General features: G+C 38.7%; 2 protein-coding genes across 2 annotated transcripts in view; one reads left to right on the plus strand and one right to left on the minus strand.

Moving 5' to 3' along the window:
- The window catches only part of LOC137257787 (G patch domain-containing protein 1-like), a 57,300-nt gene extending 40,902 nt beyond the window's left edge, over nt 1-16,398 (plus strand). Inside the window, exons 10-19 of the mRNA XM_067795218.1 lie at nt 2,828-3,115; nt 5,219-5,397; nt 6,578-6,705; nt 8,267-8,406; nt 8,503-8,744; nt 8,895-9,075; nt 11,196-11,348; nt 12,888-13,021; nt 14,489-14,640; nt 16,282-16,398. Coding sequence (XP_067651319.1) covers nt 2,828-3,115; nt 5,219-5,397; nt 6,578-6,705; nt 8,267-8,406; nt 8,503-8,744; nt 8,895-9,075; nt 11,196-11,348; nt 12,888-13,021; nt 14,489-14,640; nt 16,282-16,330 — 1,646 coding nt within the window. The 3' untranslated portion in view covers nt 16,331-16,398. The remainder of the gene's footprint in view (nt 1-2,827; nt 3,116-5,218; nt 5,398-6,577; nt 6,706-8,266; nt 8,407-8,502; nt 8,745-8,894; nt 9,076-11,195; nt 11,349-12,887; nt 13,022-14,488; nt 14,641-16,281) is intronic.
- A 2,432-nt stretch (nt 16,399-18,830) lies between these two features.
- On the minus strand, nt 18,831-22,515 carry LOC137258371 (heat shock factor-binding protein 1-like). Its single transcript, XM_067796030.1, has 3 exons — nt 22,371-22,515; nt 19,901-19,967; nt 18,831-19,367 (listed from the first exon to the last, which is right to left on the minus strand). The coding sequence occupies exons 1-3, from the start codon at nt 22,440-22,442 to the stop codon at nt 19,279-19,281; spliced, it is 228 nt and encodes a 75-aa protein (XP_067652131.1). The 5' UTR covers nt 22,443-22,515; the 3' UTR covers nt 18,831-19,278.
- Nucleotides 22,516-23,774: the final 1,259 nt, after the last annotated feature.

Raw genomic sequence — 23,774 nt, forward strand, 5'->3', positions numbered from 1 at the left:
AGGTGCCTGACTCTGAGGGTGCGGGTTCGATGGGATTCAACCGAAAAAAGTACTAGAACTTGTACTTTACTAAGAAAGTGAAATCCCAAATATGACATATCTTGTAATTGGAAAATGTCGAAATGTTTGGCTGTTTTGGTTCCGTGGAATTGGGAGTTGCTAAAACTCATGATCCCCTATTTTGAGACTCCAATAAGGGACTTCCTTGGGAAGGATGGGATCCAAAACCACTATTGTCTATATACTACTGATCTCCATGGGAAGTAAACGACAGATGGTTGCATAAGGGGGAACTAGCATGAAAGGAAGTTTTGCGAAAGGAAGGGTTCAGATCATTTAATGAAGACATTGTGCCTCCTGGCAAAGCAGACGGTCAGCAAGATTCTCTGATTTTGCTGTCTAAGGTACCCTTAAGATCAATGATTATACTGACGCAGATTATTTCATTGGTGAGATGATCTACCCTTTATGACAGCTGCTGAGGTGTTTGATGATCAACCACTGGCAACGCAGACATCTGTTATCAGGAACAACCCAGTGTAGCCTCATCGCTTCAAGAAGATGAAGACAGCTCCTCAGCGTTCACAAACTCTTAATCCGCATCCCATCAACTTCAGGTGCGGGATCCTTCGTTTAAGAGCTGCAGTTAGTAACATTTGTCATCAACAGAACAGCATCATATTACCGACAAGATTCAAGCCATGATTCCAGAAACAGTCATTTCTCTGTTACTTCTACAAACATGGCATTGATTCTTTAGCCTACTCATCTCAGCTCAAGACTTGACTTCCAGAGGGAAACTTGAACTTTGTCCACTTCGAAGATTCCAAGCAGAATAGTAGGAAGATACTAGTATATCCAAAGTCCACATGAATCTATGAGATTCTTTTGTCTTGGAAAAGTATAATAAGATGTGGTTCGCCTGTGTTGACAGCGGAAGTTGGAAGAACATTATCTATGAGGTGCCTTATATCGGTTCCTATCTATGGACAGCTGAGCCAACCATGAAGTGACCCGACCCACTACGGTTTCTGTCAGATTCTGGAAGCATAATAAGCATGAGTCAGGATGAGGAAAAATATGGAATTTTTCACAGTAAAATTGATATTTTATACATATTCTGACTCATGGCATCAATCCCAAACAACCTTTCCACATCAGACTCTTCAGGATTCCCAGCAAATCCAAGTGCAATGGCTTATTCATGAGAAAGTGACAAGCAGGACAAGCAGGACTGTTTTTGCTAGAAAAGGGAGGCAACTGATGGCTGAGTGAACTTTTATGTCCGCTTTATGTGACCTACAAGGGATTCAAGTGTTCCACTATCATTCACACAGAAGAAGGAGATGAGCATAATAAGTTTAAGTCAGGATAAGTATAAAATATCAATTTTACTTAAAAAACTACGTCATGTGACAAGGAGTCATGGAACAATCATAATGGAGTAAACTGAGACACTGTGAAAAAGGAATAAACATTTAGACATGAGATAAAATCAAATGTTATTATTTTTGAAAAGTCCATGGAACACTCAGTACGCTGTAAAAGAAATTCAATGGTGTCAACAAGACAAGCATGGCATCATTCACACTAAGGTACCCCCATGTCAACAGTCAGTATCTTGTGTGGCCTCCATCAGCCCTGGCACAGGCATGGATACATTGAGGCATAGAGTCACAGAGACGAGTGATAAACTCCACAAGAATGTTCCTCCATTCTTGTTGCAAGGCCAAGGTCAAATCTGCAGTGGTGACTGGTGGTATCAGACGCCTGTACACTCGCCCTCCCAGTTCTTCCCAGAGGTGCTCAGTGGGGTTTAAGTCTGGTAAATATGCGGGCCATTCCATCACATTGATCCCAGCTTGTTGAATGAAGGCTTGTGTCGCTCTTGCGGCATGGAGATATGCATTGTCATGCTGGAAAATCAACTCACATCAATGTCATTGATGACAGCACAGCAGAGGAATGACTTCAGAATTTCATCCACATTGCACTTTGCGGTGAGATTGCCCTGGATATCATGAAGATCACTCCTGAAACCTGAGTTAATTGCTACCCAAACCATTACACTGCCTCCACCGAATCAATCTCACTGTTTGACACATGCATTGGCTTAACAGTCACCATGTCACCGATAAACCCATTCTCTTCCATCAACAAAGGACACACAGTACCTTGACTCGTTGGAGAACACAATTCTATGGAAGAAAAGCCGTGGATCTGACTCCCATGTCTGCCTGTGGTGTTTGCTGCTGTTGTTGCTGCCGTCCTGAGGCGTTCTCTGAGGTGCGCCAGTTGAACTGGTTTGTCTTGTCTAGCCATTGTCACCAGAAATTGAATTGGTCTGGATCGGGCTGCAACACTACCTGTTTGCTGATGTCTCCTGACAAGGCAGCTGATGACTGACTGGTTGACATGAACAGCTGTCTGTGAAGTCCCTGGTACGATCAGTCCAAAAGCACGTTCTCGTTCTTGTAATGTCAGCCGTGGCATTGTCTGAAATGACTGCACTCCCACTGACTCCATTGGATTAAATGCATGACACCTCATACACGTGCATTTCCTTTTTCACAATCACATTGCTTTATCAACGTAATGAGAAGTTGTGTTTTAGTGGCCCTGCCTGTTTCCGACAACATGGGGTGAATTTGAACTCGAACAATAAGTCAAAAACTTGTCTTTCTTTAAGCATTTCAAATGTTGGATACCTCATTTTCATTTGGTATGTTTTTTAAGTTAAGATCCTAAAAATCCTCTATGCGTTTTCAGAGTTCTTCAGTATAGATAATAAAAGCAACCATTGACAATTGGGTGTATTTTTCTCCAGAATCGGTATTTGATTTGATACCAAAAGATGACCAAAAGAAGTTGGAGATGGCCAAGGATCCCCCTCTCCCTGGCCCTCCCTCCCCACAGCAGACATTCAAGGAACTTCTGAATAGAAGCCATGGTCAGACTCACAGCCATTCCCTGACCACAGCTGTAGAAGAGGTAGCACCAGAGTCAACACAAACACTGTTTAAGGATAGTCTCACATTCCAGCCATTTGCCAGGGATCAGGACAAACAGAGGAGGTATGACAAGTACCTCAGCAACTTCAGACAAGGAAATAAAGGTACAGTCATGTTAGGAGGGATGAAGTTTCAACTTTCTAACTGAACATTTGATAGCCATTACTTTTATAAAAATTGATCTCAGATTTTTCCCTCACCATGCCATAGACAGTACATTATCATGTTTGGAGATTTGAATCTTGGTTACTTGTCCAAATATATTCATTGTCAACATCCCCAAGTCAGTCTGTCACATCATTACACCCAGTATGTGAAATACAGATAATTAATTTTGTGAGAATGGCCTGAAATATTATCCATGAAATGTCATTGAATCATTATCATTACAGTAGGTATTTTTGATAAATAAGCTATTTGTTTTTATAGAGATCATCCTTGGGTTACATATATGCATTTTCTGCATTTGAAATGTCATGTGACAGTTGTGTCAGTATTTTAGTGAAATATTGTGCAATAGTAAAAGGCCCTTTTTGTCTATTATACAGCCCACCACCGCATGGCCTGGGCAAGGAGTTAATGGATGTGGGGATGGTTGTTGAGTCTGGGGAGGCTTTCCACCTCAAATCAGCTTTATGTGAGGTGCGTCAGTGCCTAGCGCAGATTTTTCCCCCAATGTGGATGTGGGGTGGATGGGTTTTCTTGGTAGTCAGTCGGTGTCTGGACACTGATTTGAAGTCAAAAGTAGTCTTCACATCAACCTCTTGGAACTGAGAGCTATGCGGTTGGTTTTGGGGGGCTTCTGGCTTCTGGGTGCATGTCCAGGGCCAGGTGGTTCATATTCAGTTAGACAACTGTAAGGCTATGGCATACATCCTGAAGCAAGGTGGCAGTTTGTCTCCAGTGCTCCTCCGGGAGACTTAGGAACTTCTCCTCTGGTGCAACTGTCAGGTGATTCCTGTCCATCTCTTGTGGTTGGAGAATGTGCAAGTAGATGCTCTCTCTTTTCGGATCCTTGCCTGTCAAAAGTTCAGTTTCTGCAGTCTCAATTGGAAGAATGTTTGGCAGCTTAGACCGTTCATGTATATTTCCACTTTTCACACCCCTGCTCTTCTAGAGCAGCACCCTCATATGCAGCCCTTCCTAGCAGGCGGACCCGTGAAGGTTGTGGGGTAGAATAGGCCTTCAGCAGCCCATGCTTGCCATAAAAGGCGACTATTGGGATCAGGTGGTCAGACTCGCTGACTTGGTTGACACGTCATTGGTTCCCAACTGTGCAGATCGATGCTCATGTTGTTGGTCACTGGATATCTGGTCCGGACTCAATTATTTACAGGGGATTTGTCAGTCATGCTTGATTGGCTGTCTGGTCCTACTTTCTCATGTCTTTCAACTATTTCCATTCAGTTGTTAAAATTGAAGGCTGGTCGCAATCCTGTTCACTGATTTGTTCAGCAGAAGGAATGATGATACCTGCTTGGATGCCTACCTGGCTGGCCATGCATGCATGGCAGAGAGGTGACTCCACCTGGTAGGGGACCATTTAATAGATAAAAATGGCTTAGTATTTATTGTACAATATCTCATGAAAACATTGATAGAACTGTCACATGACAGTTTTAGCTGAAGAAAATGCATATATGTACCCCAAGAAGAAGAAGAAACCTCTACTGATTTATCCAAGTTTTGCACATCTACTGAACTTACTGTGAAGGTGTTACAGGTTAGCTACTGTATTCTGTTGTTTATGACTTTTGATCTGTATTTTTCTGTTATCAGACACCAGAAATACTTTCTAGAGGGTTGTCTGTCTAATTTAGAAGGGCCAATATGTTTTTGTGCTTAAATGGTCCATGTGCTGTTTATCCATTCACGTACACGATTCACGATCATGTACAAGAGTTCCAACAGTGTGCTTGTCATGCAAGACAAGGGGCACTAGGGTAGGTTAATGTTTAGAGCATTTGTTTGTAATGCTGAAGACCTGGGCCTAGATTGTTGAAATTCTTTTATCGCTAAGTTAGTGCCATACATAATTATTAACTTACGACTATCAGCGCTAAGAGAGCTTCGAAAATCTAGGTCTAAGTTTCAATTCTCACATGGGCACAATGTATGGAGCCCATTTACTTGACTCCCCACCATGATATTGCTGGCATGAAATCATACTTGCTCTCTTTCGTGCATAATAAACATGTTCTGTTCAGACCCATATGAGAATGTTGGGGAAGGCAACATGACAGAGTGGGAGATAGAGAGAGAGAAAGAGGAGTTTGCTAGGGCTGCTAAATTGTACAAGCCCCTGTCCACTATGATGGCAACACGCTTCACCACGGCCAAGTATGCTGATGACCTGGATACAGTTGAGATGCCTGTCGACTCTCAGGTTTGTAAATTGTCAGTCAGATATACAGTTTCATATGTGATCAGTATCACAGTTTGCGGTCTCCACTGTTTGCCCCCACTTATTGCTGATTAATAAAACAACAGACTATGATGGGGTCTGATTAAAGTTATATATTTATTTTATTTTAAACAAACTTTTCAGGCAAAGATACATACAGGCATTTCCAGTTGAGGATTATGATGCAATGTCCACAGTATGAAATACATGTATGACATAATACATGAACAGAGTCAAATTTCATTTTAGTCCTTATGTTTTTGTCTCCAGCTGCCATGTCTGCTTCTCTCTGCCTAGACCTGTGATGATACGGGTTAGAATTGATCTTCAGTAATTCATGTTTGTTGTAAGAGGCAGATAACGGAATCTGGTGGCCAGTCTTACTGATTTGGTAGACATAAGTCATTGTATGCCAGTTGCATAGATTGATGCTCAGACTGTTGATCACTGTATTGTGTGGTCCATTCTCAATTATTTACGGCCTCTTGCCACATTGCTGGAATATTGCAGAATGTGGCATAAAATTAAATTCAATTACTCACTCACACACTCATTCTCACTGTCTTGGTTCTCTTCAAACAATATATTTCTCCATGACTCTCTCCAGCCAGCGGCAGCTGATTCATAACACTTGTTCCTTGGTGACTCTCTCTAGTCAGTGGCAACTGACTGATAACACTTGTTCCTTTGTGACTCTCTCTAGCAAGCAGCAGCTGACTGATAACACTTGTTCCTTGGCGACTCTCCGGCCAGTGGCAGCTGACTGACAACATCTGTTCCTTGGCCAGAATACCTTCCTCTACTGTATTATTGTCTGTATGACTTTACCCAAAATGGATTACCCAAATGTGCTGGCCTTGGTACATGTGGAAACTGTTATCTCTCTAATCATGTTTGTGCTCCCCTTAAACAATGAAATATCCACAGTCTCAGAAGAATTAGACAAACAGACACAAGTATTTGTCCTTTGATTGTGCATTACCTGCTCTATCTGGACTAAGGCTGTTGTTAAGTACTCCTTATGTCATGTTTTCTGGAGTAAGTGTTGTCCACATATTAAATACATATTCAATCTTTGAAAACAGTGATGAAACATACGTCACATACCCAGTTACACCCAATGTGTTTCATACCCTGGCACAGTGTCTGATGTCCTTTTCAGCTGGAACAAAGTGACCAGGCCAAGGCTGTAGAAATGAAGATGTTTGGACAACTGACGCGGGAGCAGTTGGAATGGCACCCAGACAAACTTCTTTGTCAACGCTTCAATGTCCCTCACCCATATCCAGGGTAAGTAACTCTCTATATATTTATTATCACATGGAAAGAAATCTTTCGAAAACTAACCACTAGATCACAAGTGCAGTGCTTGGATAATAGTTAGTGATCCTGTCTGTACTGGACTGGTCCAAAATAATATCAGTTCATTTACTTAGCTGTAAATACACAATATTTTAGTAGGACATCATGAAATAATACCAAGCATGAGAATGAAGATATCATCTATGCAATTGGGAACCAATGACATGAGTCAACCAAATCAGCAAGCCTGACCACCCAATCCCATTATATCCCTTTTATTGCAAGCATGGGTTGATCAAGGCCAATTCTACCCCGGAACTTCACAGTTCATGTGCCTTGGAAGGTCAATTATATTCCTGTGGTATATACAACACTGTCTCTGCTTACTGTCTACAAGTCCATTGGTCACTTCCTGCAGTGTCACATCCATTGTATGAGCCAAGATTTTTCCATCTGGAACATGGTAGACAGTTGTGTGTAACATCATTGGCTGAACTTGGACAGGTGCTGTAAGAGAATAATGACAGAATCTCACTCAAATCACCATTGGGGGAATCATATAGAGAATGTCTGTTTGAGTTAATGAATGGTTGACAAATCATTGCAGTATTATGCACTACTGATCCAAAGTGTCTTCTTTGAAATTGTCCATATAATCTTTTTCAGCCATACACTGTATGCTTCAAGTCAGACTTTACTGTCTTCACTAGTCACTATCATACAGCTAGGAAGAGACACCAGTCTGTCTTGAAATTATGGAAATTTATTTGTCCCCCTTTTTTTAAGAATATGTTTCAAATTATGTTGCCCCTTTCCCCTCCAAAATTCATGTTCTTTCATCCTCAATATATAAAGGGTATACGTTCTGATAAATCTTCACTATACCCTGGATTCATCTACGGGTTGGCCTGATAATTTTATTACCTTGCTCTGCTGGCTCCGCATTTTCACAGGAGTCAATTAGCTAGGTCACCATTACAACCAGGCTTTGCCAGTGTCAACAAAGATTGCGGTCGCAGCTGCAAAGGTTTGTTGACAGTGTGACTCAGGTTTTCGCTAAATCAGGCAGACAGATCAGTAAGACCGAAACTTTAAAAAAATACATGCAAGAACTCCTTCTACCGCTTTCAAAGAACTTCTGTATCTTTTGTGTTGTCAAGTTTAATTGGTTAGATACTTTAAAAGCAAAAGTGAGTTGTGATTGGTTCACTCAACTCCCCAGCATAGACACCTGATTGATAAAAAGCCAGCCAAGGGAGGTAATAAATTCATCGGTCTGAGTCATAGATGCATCCAGGGCATAGTGGAGATTTATCAGAGCATGTACCCTGGAAATATCAAGGATGATTTTCTTTAGGAATTTTACACTATAACTGTGCTTGTAACCTATAAAACTCCTGAAAACACTATCCAGGCCTAGAGTACTACTTAATCAGGCATAAGCATAACCCATCCTATACCAGAGAAAGCACTAATGGTTCTGCAAGTCCTTAACATGTTGAGATGTAAACAGAGATGTGATGATTAAAATGTTGCTTTTCATCGGCAGCTCAACCATGACAGGCCTCACATGTGTGAAGAGAGACAAGTACTCAGTGTACAACTTCCTGGACTTCTCTGGTAGTCATGCAGGTGACACAGAACAGCACTCTGTAGACCAGGAACCTGTAAAAGCAATTGAAAGTAGAGGTGGGACAGCATATTTATTTAGTCCTTGCAATAAACTAATATTAATTACTTGTTTTTAGTATACATCAATGTAACTGCTCCAACACATTATTTCAGAGTCATCCTCCAAACACACCACATATGAAAGTGCGACTCAGAAACGTGACATGAAGTCTGTTACAACTGGACACAAGGCTAGCGTAAGGCCAGCATTCAATTCCATCTTCAGCGTGCTATATGAAGATGATGACAAAAAACAGAAGGTCAAGCAATCCCACATGGAACAGGAGAGGGTCACAGAAAGTGTAGAACACCAAAGAGAGGAGGAGAGAGGAGACACACAACATGCAGCTACCAAGGTAGGCCATGTTCAGATGTATAGTGTCAGTGTTGTTGACATCATTTAGTGTCAGAATGTTTTATGTAGTATACTAGTTGGTCATGTAAGAGCTAAGTAACTATTGTTCTCTGTGTGGCATAAAACGTCTTTACTTATATTTCAACAACAGGAGGACAGTGATGCACCCACTTTGGATCTCTTCAGAGCTATTTTTAAAAATTCGGATTCAGAAGACAGTTCATCTGGATCAGAGCAAGAGCAAAGTAAAACACAGTCTGAGCCAGTTGCCGCGAAGGAGTCCTCACATGAAGTGAATGCACAAAAACATAGTGGAGATGGGAAATTGCCAGGTTTGTTGAAAGCCTTGTATCATTATGTTCAGATGGAAGAACCTTTTAGTACATCCCCTGAAACGATCAATAAGTTTTTTTGTCCTGTTTGTTTTATGATGCAGTAGTATTGAATTTGACTAGATTTGGTTTCTGGCTAGTGCCTTGTGAAAATTACATGAACTTGGTTTACATTTTTGTTTTGTTGTTAATGACAACGATGAATAGATGATATCCCCAGCATTTTGTGGCAAGCTATTTGACCTGGACATCAACACCAGTCATCTCCAGAAACATGTAGTACTCACTCATCTTCACCGACAACAACAAATGGACTTCTCAAATCAACTGGAATCTCAACATCATGCTCGGCTCACCCCATGTTTTCAAAGACAACAAAGATCACTATCTAGTGAAAGTCATGAACAACAGACCACTGCTTGTGGCTTAAGTTCCGACACAAACCAGAGACCCAAAATGTGGGTCAGATGGTGTCAGAATTTGATAGTATGGTCGACATTGTGGAATATTTGTTACTGAATTCCATGCTGTACATTCAAGTCTACCTGGGCAAACCAGATGGCAAGAGCGACATTGAAATCATAACAGGGATCCAACTCCGGTGGTACAAACAACAACAATACCACATTTGATCCTTTTATGTGTGGGTGAATGTGAATGACTGTGGAAGACATGGTATCACCCCAACTTAATGTTCGCTGATCTCGGGGACAAGCAGGGATTCGATCTGCCTGGCAAGAAAAATACCTTGTCCGCCATGCACTTACAAAACAATGTGTAAGCGTCACTGCTAGATTTCAAAGAGCCCAGTTGGTTCTTCAACACACCCCTCACCTTGTCCCGCACGTTCACTAAATACAGGCACATGTCCAAAGTGATAAACAATTCAATAATTCTCACTGGATAAATCTTTTGTTCCAACTTTAGATGACATTGCACAAGTTTTGTGAATACGAGCTCACACAGGCAATATGCTCTCCCCAACAGAGTGGATGCAGTATTAAAGCCAGCATACCGTATTACCAACTGTGTTTTTCCAATGAGGATGATAGCATTACACTACAGACTACACTCATGATAGAAGTGTATTGTAAACACTCCCTCAAATGATTTGTTACTTTTGAATGGACTGTCAGTGGGCTGGGATGACACACACATTGACACTGTCGTATCATCATGTAGCTGGAATCAACACCCATCACAAACATAGATGGGCTTCATGTTTCTATGACAGGGATCCACCAGTCAGAGAGTAATCGAAAAGCAATTAAATAATATTTTATTACATATATAAACTATGGGACTATACCCAGTTTGGGAAGAAGTAGCAAAGACATTGGAGACTGTAAACAGGTTTTGTTTGTGACAGTTACAGCAGCAACTAGAAAAAGATCACGATGCATGGAGAGAGTTACTGAAAAAATACCCTAGGGCAGTCAATTCCGTGGATAGTGCTGACACTGCCCTGATGGCAACCAGCAAGGGATTGGACACGGCTGGTGTCTGGTTGTTATTCACCATTTTAGCCTTACCCATAGTGCTAGGCATTGAAATGAAACTGTCATTCATCTAGACTCATTTTTTTCTATCATTGATGGTGCCTTAATTAAAATTCAGACTTATTAGGGACTGGTCCAATACTATCCTTCACTGTACTACTCCGTGGCACTATCTAACTTTTCTCAAAATGTATTTCCACAAGTTGAAAATATTCTTCAGAACCAATGAAGCTGAAAGTCCACATGCTTTGTTTGTTCCTCCAGTGATCTTGAACCACTGTTTAATATGGCTGGTATTGTACAACTGTGACAAGATAAAATATTATGGAAACAGCTCAGCCATTTCTTCTCATGATGTTGCCAAGTTTTTGTGAAACAGTTTGAAAACTTCTATGGCTTAAGGAACATCATTTTAGTTAGGTGAAACATAAAGACTTTTGTAATGGTTATGTTGCTTGAATATCTCTGTGATTACAGTCATGACATTAGAGATACGACCATATGGAGTTTCTTCAAAGATTAGGGTCGTCCTTCAGATGATAAGCTCAAACTTGCCACACTCATGAATGTTTTACTTTGTAATGAATATTTGCCATTTTCACAAACATATTTCAAATTTAGTTACCCAGAACACAAGCAGTCACAGTCCACACCACCTCCCTGGAGCACCAGTTGCCATAGAGACAGTTCAACAGCGTCTTTCACCAGTAGTGCTTGATACACCACAATCAGAGGATGAGATGGCATATGGTCCTGCTTTACCGCCTCCTCCAGGTGAGTTGTCTCCTTTGATACTTTGACACCTTCAAGAAGGTATGGTACTTGGGTTTTTGCTGATGTGGTGAACATTCAAGATCTGCATTATCTAGGCTTTGCTCCATTATGAAGCTACCTTGTTGTGATTTACACCAATACTATTCAAGGGTTACTGTTACAAGCAAACTCACTCAATCACTTATTTAACCAGATGACATTCAAATCGTCATTGACGCCACCTCTAAGTGAGAGAAGTAGTATCAACGGCATTAGGGATAGTATTTAGAACCAGTTATTCAGATTTCATCTATTTTCTATTAAATTAGTAGCGTGGTATATATTGAATAGCAAAATTGTTATTTTTTTAAATTGAGGAAAACCAGAATCATGTCTGATCATTTATTTTGTTGAAAACAATCAACATAACACCAGAAAGTTGTTGTTGACATTGAATTGCAATAAGTTCAAACTGATGACTGTCATTCAAATTGAGATACCCCTGAAGGTGAAAAGAAAACGTCACTGGAATTCTTGAGGTATCAGAATAGGCCCCACATATGGCTGTCGACAGTGGATTCTAGCAGTCCGAAGATGACGTCTTATGGTATTGCTGGACACTGCTGCCCTTGACCTATGAGCAAGGCTGCTGTTACTTCTGCTGCTTGAGTTCAGTTTCATAGATGCTGGATGAACTGATCATGTGAATGAGTGTGGCAGTCTGGTACGAAAGTGATCAGCAGTAGCCTTGGTTTGCTGATGATGTTGAGCGAGTCATGTAGTGGTGGTTAGATGACAGTCCAATTATGTAGCTGCAGCAGTTGCAGAGCTACCTCGGTCCCACTTTCCTATGGCCTTTCCCTCTGCTCATTCCCTCTGCTCAGTCGTTAGTCTAGACGTTGTTTGTGTGGCATGTACACCTAGCATCTATACTGAGCAGGATTCTTTTACACACACCTTTGTAAAGGATTGCTCAGTGAAAGGCATGCTTTCCATCCAGAACTGTTGATGCACATGCTACAATTATGGAGAGTCTTTGAACGGCATTTAGAAGTGATACACATAACAAGAGTTTTTTATGGATGACAGCTTCTTTATTGTGAAGAGTTACGACATTTTGAAGTATGTTCTTACTTCTTCATCAGGTGAATGATGAAATTATGGGTTTGCTGCATTGTGGGTGTTTTTGTGCAAATGTTTCATATGGATGTCAACTTGCATGACATCATCTCAGTTGGGATCATTGTGTCACTTAACTATTTAACGTTCCATAAGCATGAACGCTTACTTTTATGAGATTTTATTTTTGCAAAACTTGCTTTTCTTTGGTGTTCAGTATATTTCTTAGAACTATTGAACATGAGTGCAACCTCTACCATTTAACTGAAATGTCATAATGCGTTGTACTTTTTTGGTAAGGGGGGAACTTGTAAATGCTGTGATGCCATTTGTGCATAGTCTGTCATATGAATCTGATTTGTTTGTTAATTATTTGCAATCATTCTAACCAATACTGCTGCTCTATCTTATTAGCCTATAATACATTTTTGTATGTTGCAGGCTGTGGTAGATCTGTATCAGCCACTGCATCCTCTTCCTCCCAGGCTGTGGCTGGCCTGACACTCACAGCTCATCGGCAGTTCAGGCACAAACATAAAGACAGGTCTAGCAAGAAGCACAAGAAAGAAAAAAGGGTAGGCCAGATGTTTACAGCATGATCTTGAATAAATTTCTAGGTGCTACCAGAAATGATCCATTGATTCATCAAATTAACCAAATATAGCACATATCCCAAGTAATTATCCTTTAATCTAGTTCTTCATAGTCAGCCCAACCACTGTGGACAAGGGCAGTTAGTATAAGCTGCCCCTGAAATGGAGTGTAAATATTAGTGAATTTGTGACTGAAAGTTTATGGAACTGTGAACTGACCTGTGAATACTACTTAGTAGTTGAGTGAGACTGGACCAGATAGCTATGGAATGACAACATAATTTGCAGAGAATTTGAAACAAGAGGGTCTAAAGACCAAAAAGGAGTATTATGCAAAATAAAACGCATATGCTAAAGCCTTAAATGCTGTTACTTGATGAATATCACCTTGAAAATAATGAAAACAAAAGCTTTGAATATTGCCATAAAAACCTTGTATTTTTATGGAAACAAACTTTCTGGCAAAAGCAGTCATTAAAACTAGTAGAATACATAATGTGTTCCATATTTTACAATGCTTGAAATTATTACCTTCATCTGAATTTTGCATATTGACCATGCTCTTCTCTAAAAATTCATTCCCTCATAGTCCATAGTCCTCATAGTCCCCATAACATCATCTCCTCAAAAACCATAACACCAAAGAATTTGGGTGAAATAGTTTAGATTTTTTAGTTTGTTTACATTTATTGGTGAGGGAGAGGAATATATATTTGACATTAACTTGTGTCTTTTGTTGAAATTTTAGAATGTTGACTACATATCCAATTGAGCTTGAGTGCTGTTGAACTACAAACACATAGAACATTTGGAATCAGAAAATTCTGATGATTACCAAAGTCACCAGAAACATTGTTTTCAAAAAATAGAAATCACGGATTTTAACTCAGTGCTACATCCATTTTAATATAAACAACTATATCCTTTTCACTACACCTGCCATTTTCCATGGCCATGTAAACTCCCATCAGAACTAACACATTGCAAGACTTGTTCAGAATATTATTTAAGCAGGATCCATCAAGTTTTAGGATTACTTGATGTATGCCTTGAATTTGTAAATTTCTAGCTATTGACCACTTGCCTGAGATTAAATGTCTGAATTATTTAGACAGTAGTTCTTATCACTTTGTTAATATGGTTGTCAGAGGAAAGGAAATGTCTGTGTTAGAGATGAATTGTATTGGGCATCACTAAACCAGACATTTCATAAACCCAATGTGACAAGGGTATACCATCAGATATCATAAGGTAGTATGGGTAGATATTGCAGAGACCAGGTTTCACTCAGTTTGGTAGACTTAGTATGGTTGATGTTTCATGTTTGTTGGGAAAAGGTTTAAAGATTCAGGAAAACTGCTTTTGTTATTGTATAAATGATAACCCCTTTTTAGGTGTTCTGATCACTTTCTAGCAATGTGCATCTGACCAACTGTCATTCCTTACCAGGCCAAGACTAAGAAGAAAAAATACAAGAAGGAAAAGAAGAAGAGGAAGAGGAAGAAGAAAACTGAGAAGAACGAGAACTCAAGTGAGGATAGTGACACCTCAAGCTCAGAAAGTGATACAGCTGGATCTTCAGACCAACAAATCTTGGAGAGGTAAGCACTGTATTATGTGCTGGATGTATGGTACCTCACAATAGTCCTCACAACAGACATCCAAATCATAGCATGGTACATCAGTCAGGTACATCAGTTTTGCACATCTAGGGCCAATTGAAAAAAGTACATGATGACATACATAGTGTCTAGCTGATTAATTTCAACTGTTGAGTGGAAATAATCGAGAAAAATAATGTTTGGCCTCCCCAAACAGCTTGCCCAAATGTGCTTAGATTACTGACTAGAGAAGAGAAGATGTTTGGGTCTTGGCTTGAGCTTTTTTTTAACGTAGAGGAGGATTGTGAAGGAAAACGTTTGCTCCAGCTGCAAAAACACAATTTCATCCCTTGAATCTCTTGCACCATGTACAGATTGTCTTGGAATACATATCTGGAATGTTCCATTTTTTGCCTGTGAACACTTAGATGGCAACCAAAGCCCACTCCAGATGTATAAAGGATAGAGACATTGTTAATACCAATGTTCATGAACATATCTCCAAGTGGTTGGGGAGCACATCTTCTCAATCGTAGAGTGGCAGGGCTGTAACCATACTCATGAGTCCCTGCACATACATCATATCCTCTCTTATAGGGTAGAGGATATAAGGTCAACCAACCTCATTCAATCTGGAATTGTGACAGTGTTGTGGCACATAAAACTGTATTGGTTAAACAAGATCCAGCTCTACTCATGCTGACAATCACATGATCAACTTGGGACAGGTCGCATGCTCTCTTCCTGAGATGTCCTATATCAGTAACTGGAGCAGGGGTGTGTTCAGTTGAACTGTTCAGAGAGGATAAAAAGTTCAACACAGTCCAAAGAACAAGATGGAGTGCACTTCATGCATTCAGATAATAAGCATAAAAATACAATTTATGGTTAAAATTTTCAATTGTTTTGAAAGTTTCACATTGTAAAATATGATGTGAATATCAAAATTTTCTTAGAATGTTACTTAGTGTGCACTAGTGAAAGTATTGCCAAATGTTATAACAGAACTTACTGCTAGACACATATTAGATGATCCTGCGCACTAAACGCATTTGTGACAAGAGAGGCGGTACAACGAATTGGGTGAGTACATTTGGCTGCTACAGGTAGCTTGACGATTATGCATGTGCAATACATGCTAACCGTGACATGAAGTCAACACTGCATATTCCTTCGAATGATAAGACTGCAATTTCAGGCATAAGATACTGATATTCAACAATTTTGTTAAAAAACCCCAGGAAAATGTCATTTGCTTCGTGAAATGGTTTGGTGGTCCTAAACATATTTGCTCAGTATATTGTGTTGATTCAATTCGTTGGGATTGTACCTGTTCCCAAATCGAGTGTGCTATAACAATTCATGCAAGAAACGCATGGGGAAAATGAACTTCTCGATATTTATCAGACAACCTGTCTCCCTCTTGTTTCAAGTGGATCATTCTGTGGGGCATTCCCAAGTATGCAAATTGGGGTCATTTGTCAGGTCGTGGATCATCTTATATGTGTTTACCAGTATTACACAAGGTCAGAGTTGTAGAAATCCAAAATAGTTGTTGCCATGTGCAACTTGTACATTGTGTACAACAGTACTTCACTTGATGTAATCTTCACTTTTATGCTGATTATTGTTATGTTTCAGACTGCAGTCTGTTGGAGGAGGTAGACTGAAAGCAGCGGACTTCATGTAGCCCAGTGCTTATGGACATATGTCATGTTGAACTCATTGAATAAATTATGTTTTTATGCTTGCTCTTAACAATATTTTCTGTTGTGTTTAGGTCTGGGACTCAGTAAACTATTTCCATAACAGCATCTGATTACCAAACTGCCCAGCTACCCCACAAATCAAGGAATCAGAAAGCACTCAAAAAAATGAGGGCCTGAATTATAGATTTGTTGAAAAACTTAAGTTGATAAGATAAGATATTTATTGCATAGCATTCCATCAAGAAACAGGAGCAATATTCTGTAAATATTAACACAGTAGTTACGAACATATAGAAATATTGATACGTAAATGATGTACATTACAACAGTATAATCACATGGAAGCAATATGAGGCAATACACAAAATTCATTTATAATTGTAAATATCATGACATATTTTAGAAATAGTTTTAGGATTTCTGTTTGAAAACATTGTTAAAAATTGTTCTGTTCTTGAAAGTGTAGCAAACGTTTTTTTTATTTATATGAAAAAGCAATGTTTGCAGAAGTGACTCCCTTCCTTTCCTATACTTGGTACAAGATGCATAGTGTTGTTCATCTTCTAAGACATTGCACGTTTCACAGAGATGACGTTTTAGTGGGGTTGCAGGTTTTGTACATCTTCCAGTTTCAATTTCGAGTTTGATTACTTAAACATACTTTTGAAAAATGTGACTTGTGAGCTTTGTTTTAACAATAAAATAGATAATTCTCAAGATTTATGGATGACTTGACAACTTTGTAGATTCTGAATCTGTCATTTGATGTTGGAGAATCACTTAATGAAAGCTTGAACATGTCTTCTCATTTGAACTGGAGTTTATTCACTGTAGATAAATTAAGGTTAGTAGTGTTAAGAGTTTCAAAAGTTTGCTTTATTTTATTAAATTTATGAGCATAAGGCTATATTGTGATTACATAGAATGATACTTGTTTCTAAGGCATCTTTTAAGTTGTTTGTTTGTGTTACTACTTTGGAAAAGTAAGATCATTTTTGCTTGCATGCAAATAACTAATTCCTTATCTAATGTAAAAATCTGTATACAATAGTTATTTAGATGTAGTACAGGGAAAGATAAAATATCGAATTTATTTTGGTCCAACAGTTTTAAATAGTGCCACATTATGAGCTCACCTGGAAATAAATCCCAAGATGCACAAGGATAATACATATTTTGAGATAATACCAGTAAGTAAGTCCATTTCAAAATATTTGCAAAAAATATATAAACATGGTAAGCATCACTTTTGAAAAGAAGTACTGACCATAAATAGCTACTTCAACATTGCTACACTGGTTGCCATATTTAAATTAAAATACCACTGACGTAACCACAGTACCCATAAAGTTGGCAGTGTAAACTAGCACTATTTCTGGTTAACTGTTGCAAGCCATCCTCAATATCTCCAAGGTATAAGTTCCAACAAATCTCCACTAAACCCTGGATGCATCTACCACTAAGCCCAATAAATTTATTATCTCCCATATCTGGTGTTTTTTTTTTTCAGCCAGGTTTAAACTTGAGCAAACCAATCACAACTCACTTTTGCTTTTTTAAATTATGTAACCGATTTAACTTGGCAACACAAACCATGCACAGGTTCTCTGAAAGAGGCAGAACGAGTTCTTGCATATATATTTTTAAAATTCCGGACCTATGAATGTGTCTGTATCATTTTCCCCGAATCTGAGTCACACTGCAAGCAAACGTTTGCAGCTGCGACCGCTATCTTTGTTGACACTGGCAAGTTCAGATGTAATGGCGGCTTAGCTGATTGGCTACTGTGAGAATGTGGAGCCAGCAAAGGGAGGCAATGAAATTTTCGGGCCAAGCCGTAAATGAATCCAGGGTGTATTGGAGATCCATCGGAACGTATACCTGGAGATATCGAGAATGGTTGTAAGCTGGAGTGACCAAAAGTGCAGAAGGACTTTCTTATCAAATGTGGAACAAACATTTTGGGCTTTTTGGTGCATCCAAGACAGGACCATTAAGAACCAGCTTCAATACTAAATATGATGTGAAATATGAAACTAAGTCAACTGTTTGCACACACAAAGTTCCCTTATCACCTTTCCATACATGCATCCATCCATCCATACATCCATACATACATACATACATACAAACGCCAAACTGTGGAAATTCATTTGGTACTTATTAATAATGATATATGGAAACTATCAATGTTTTTGTGAATGCTAGTCAATGGAACGGTGATAACCCTAAATTTGTGTTTCTTGTCCTCTGCTAAAGTCTATGTCATCTGAAAATCTAGCATTACTAATTGTCTGACTACAGTACTCCTTATTATAATTCAATACCTGTGCTTCAAACACTTCAAAATTGACATTGAGCTGTTCAGTAAGATAAATATGTTGTTCACTAATCCCTCAGGCTACAGTATCACATGGTTGGTCTCCAAGTTGTCTCATTCAAAAACAGATACAAGATTGTAAATTTGATAATGTTTTATTACATATATATTTAATGCACACATCACAAATATCAGCATTTCCATGATCAAATTAAGGCCAGTATATCTCTTTTACACCTTAACTTAAACACTAACAAGACCTTAGCATTCTACTGATTTAAGAATTTGACCGACAAAAGCACAATTATCAGTACCACACAATGGAATGCTTTGGAAATGGACATGCATCTGTTTGTAATGATTTTGATGTTAACTCATAATGAGAGTGACAGTTATGAATTTGGGGCAACACTAAAATGGTTTTGTGTAATCAAAGCCTCCCATTCTTGGACGGACCGTTGAACATACACTCCATGGACTAGGCAAGTTTCCAACAGATCATATGAAACATGAACGAAAGGCCTTCAACAACACGTCTCCATTACAAGAAGACTGTCACAGACATTGTAAAAAGTGACTTCATTGCGACGACATCATCCATGATTTTCTTCACACACGACCATCCTCAACTCCAGCTTGGGTCATCAGGTCCGCAATATTCTTCTCCAAGTCATCAATTCGGTTTCCCATATCATCAAGTGGCAGAGTTAAAGAAATCAACATCGACACAAATTAAGTAATATTCCACTGACAATCAAAACGGTTAGAATTAAAAGTAACCTCACACTCACATGCCCTCAAACTTTCACCTCCTTTCACACACAACTGACCAACCTCATTTTGATTGCTGCAGTGACACCAAAGGCAAGATGCTTCCTATTTACTGGTCAATGTCCAGTTAAGTTCATCTTTTTCCATGTGCCCTTGGAGATCATTACGAGGTTCAACTGTATTAAGGTTCAACATGATGACACTTTAGTCACTGTCAGAAGATACCAAAGATTTTGAAACTTGTGGTTTTGAGGCAGAATCAAGGCGGTGGCAATTTTGACTTAACTACATACACTGATTATATAATTATTATTATAATAATCTGTCAGTAATATTGTTTCAGTAATAATGCGTACTGCAATGCAGCATTCAAAATGTCATCAGCTGATGATACACTTAATAACCACCACCTCCCAGAGTGTAGACAAAAGAACATTGACAATAATTATTGAAAGGATATTCCTTGTGATGATTTGATCTGACATGACCTGGAACTTGTCCTGCATCTGCTGGAGGAGGTTCTGGACCTGAAATGCACAAGTCATACTGACCAACTCTAACCCTTGTAACCAAATATTAAATAATTACTAGGTATGTGCTGTATCTTCATACCATCCTACCAATGTTCATATGTCACAACCAATAGTAAGAAACTGTCATGGTGTCACTGAAATGAAGGGTGCAAGATGGTGTCATCGTACACTGTGTTGTAAATCCAGCTGACCCACAATACAGACTAGTAGGCAGGTGATGTGTCAAACCCGGTGAACAGTAACCATCGCCACCTGTATGACAGATACATAGAGGATACTAAACGACCTTCCGTGTAATACCATTTTTATTAAACGAGTTAATGATTTGGTATCAGACGAGCGAAAGCGAGTTTGATACCAAATCTTTAACGAGTTTAATGAAAATGGTATTTCACGGAGGCGAGCTTAGTATTCTGTTTATTACTCGCCAACATACACTGACAGAAACTGCGGCGAAATTGCCTACAGTGTGAGGACACTCAGCTTTCAAGTCAAGCAAAGTCCAGTAAAATCGCGACATCAACGTTAGCATTGTGACGTCACTACATAGAACCATTTTGACGTCATATGTCAAGCAGTACTACACTAGTGTAATATTGAAGTGAATATATTAAACTGCAGTATCTTCAATGGGTGAGTAATAAAAATGTTACTTTTCTTTACATAAGTTACAATTTGACCCATTTAGGTGTTAACTCTTTTCACGAGATACTGCATATGTCACAGTAAGTAAAATGCAATTCAGCTTCTATTTCATTCAAATTTGATTTGTATTTCCTAAATCTGCTGTATCAAATCATGGGGAAAGCAACAGGCACAGACAGTCTACTCAATCCTAATTTTACAACATGTGATAAGTGATGATATAAAATAGCTCAATTGTAAAATTGATATGGACTGTTTGTCATATTGCATGTGAATATTTTGAGTACTTTTATAGTTTATATGCATCTGATCCACAGAAAACATAATTCACATTAAGTAAAATATTACCAAAGGGTGCTGGCTCACTACAGTCCTTGAATCCTTGAACATACATTCATAATAGAGCAGTGACAATACATCGTAGAATCGATAATCATGATACTTTATCGAATCATAAATATATCAATACTTTTTTCATATCGCTGACCTCAGAATTGTTAATTGTCACAAGAAATTAACGGTTATGTCAGTATTTACACTTTTACTTGATATCAAAATATACGTTTCTACAGAAAATAACTGAAGATAGCATATCATGATATGTATCGAATCGTATTGTATCATTCCAAAATATTGTGATATGTATCGTATTGTGAATTTTCTGTATCGTCACACCTCTAATTCATAATCAAGTCTTACTGTTATACAGCTGACCTGTTATGCTACAGTTCATGTACAATATTGATGGAATTCACAATAGCCAGTCTGGCATTATACCATCCATAATCCACCTTGGATACAAACAAATGAATGGAACAACACCTGATTGTGTCTGTCTTGGCATGCCTAGTTACCAGCCCCGGAGTGTAAACACTTTGAGGTTGTTTACAGATGGGATCAATAAACGTAACACTCTTTATCTACAGATACTCAGAGAACCCTCAAACACAACTATCTTTCCAACCGTGCCATCAGAAGTCTAGAAGTGGGGGAGCTAATAATGAAGCATAAACATTAACATCTTCTTGTATATTGCATGGAGCAGTGTTTCTTACTTCCAGCTTCATAAGGGGTAAGAAAACATGTGACGTCACTCTATGTATCTTTGAGTGGCATTCTAGAAGTTGGGGTGTACTAGATTGACAAACCTTATGGATAGCAACTTCTTCATTGCGATAGTGCAATGTTTCGGTACAGATTCAAGAAATTGTTATTCATAACGTTGTATACTTCATTATGGACTACCTATTTCCAAAATAGAATACTTGGCCTATTCCAGAAGCCCCAAATCAACGATCTTGACATCTTCAAAACATTGCCACGAACAGAGACTCATAGGAAAGTAATTGGCAAAACTATCTCGCTGACATGTTGATTAAACTGTTGTTTGGGATGGAGACTGACTTTCGTGGGTGTGACATAACATTGCCTACAAGTTTCCGGGTATTTTTGCAGGCCCTTTTGAAAGATACAAATGCGCACAATCCTGAATACATGTAACAGTTACGCTGGAGTTCCACGAAGTGTCTGGGAAAGCTGCCAATATCAAACTGTACCATGCAGGACGACAGTAAATCAACTGTCAAAACCCCAAACAAGTTGACACATGATTGGCTCAATAGTACATGGGATACAGGAATACGAGAAAATCGCTTGTCTGTATTCACCTGCTGTATATTTAATTAGATTTCGGCGCACAACACTATGGAAGTAGTTATGTACCTTGTATGATAACGATTTTAAATTACTTACAAAAGTGGTCAAATCTTGAATGTTCTTGGGATCGGAACCGTTTGCACCGTAGTCTTTACCAAGATCGGCCATTCTGTAAACTCGCACTGACTGATTGTCGATACACGCATGCGCTCTCTATTATAGGAACTGCGCGCCAACAAATCTACACAGCAGTTGTTCCCCTTCTTCAAAGGCACACATGAAATACGTACTGGTTCTATTCAAGTTAAGAGCGATACCTGTTATGACTTGACACTTTGAACACCGTCATTCCCGTTGCTTAGTAAACACGACAGGATTAGTATTGGGACATTATTCACCTGATTCGATTCGTCTAAATCAAATGCAGACCCTTAATAAATCCACTGATACGTGAAGCTGCTAATTTGTCTATTGTCAACTTAACAAAAGGCAATTCATTTTTTGTAATCCGTATTAAGTAGTTATGTAATTCAGGTAACCGTAGTGACATACATAAACTTGCATAGTTCAAACATGGAGACTGGAAATATAGACGAATGTGGCAAAAGTTCACCCTTTAACAATTTTGTGTCATTGTATACGACCAGTACACTGGATCCAACATCCAATTAACTGAACTATCTAAAGGGTTTATTCCCATTAGTTAGACATCCAATTAGACACCCCAGTTGACAGACACTGGAGTGGGGATTAATTAGGGCAACACCAATATATTAGTGGGAATGTCCGAATTGGATATTTCAACCGTATAACTGAGTGTCAGCAGAACTGTAATTGTATATACATATCTTGGAGTTATTTTTCTTAAAAAAAATTTCTTTCAAATTATCTCTGGCAAATTTCTGTCAACAGGCTACTAAAGCCACGCATTTTGCTTTCCACAGAAGTCGAATGTTAAACTTAAATTATCACTACAATGTCAGTTAAGTCTCTTTGATTCAATGGTAAAACCAGTCTTCATGTACGGTAGGGAAATCTGTGGATATCTTGATTTAAAACAAATTAAAGATGTACATATAAGGAAAGAAAAGTACCTCATTGTATATGCTTTACGGTGATTTAGTTAGAGTTCCACTTTCTGTTGATGTTAGAGCTCATTTGTTAACTTTATGGTCTAAATTATCTACAAACAATTCGTCTAGGTTATCTTCAATGTTTTATTCTATTGTATATAATCTTCATTATGAATGTATTCATAGCTGTAGCTGAATTTCGTATAGAGAACATTTTTAGTAACATAAGTTTAAGTAATGTGTGGCTTTCTGAATGAGAATTGCAGCTGATTCAATTTCAAAAGCCAGTGCTAATCAATCTGGAGTTCAGAGGTGGAATTTATTTTTGAAAAAGTCAAACATATTCTCTTTTGAAATACCAATTTGAATTTGAAACTTATTTCATGCCCCTACACTTTAACAAAGTTATTAAATTATGTTGTATGAA

The sequence above is a fragment of the Haliotis asinina genome, chromosome 12 (genome assembly GCF_037392515.1).
Source record: "Haliotis asinina isolate JCU_RB_2024 chromosome 12, JCU_Hal_asi_v2, whole genome shotgun sequence".
NCBI classification, from domain to species: domain Eukaryota; kingdom Metazoa; phylum Mollusca; class Gastropoda; order Lepetellida; family Haliotidae; genus Haliotis; species Haliotis asinina.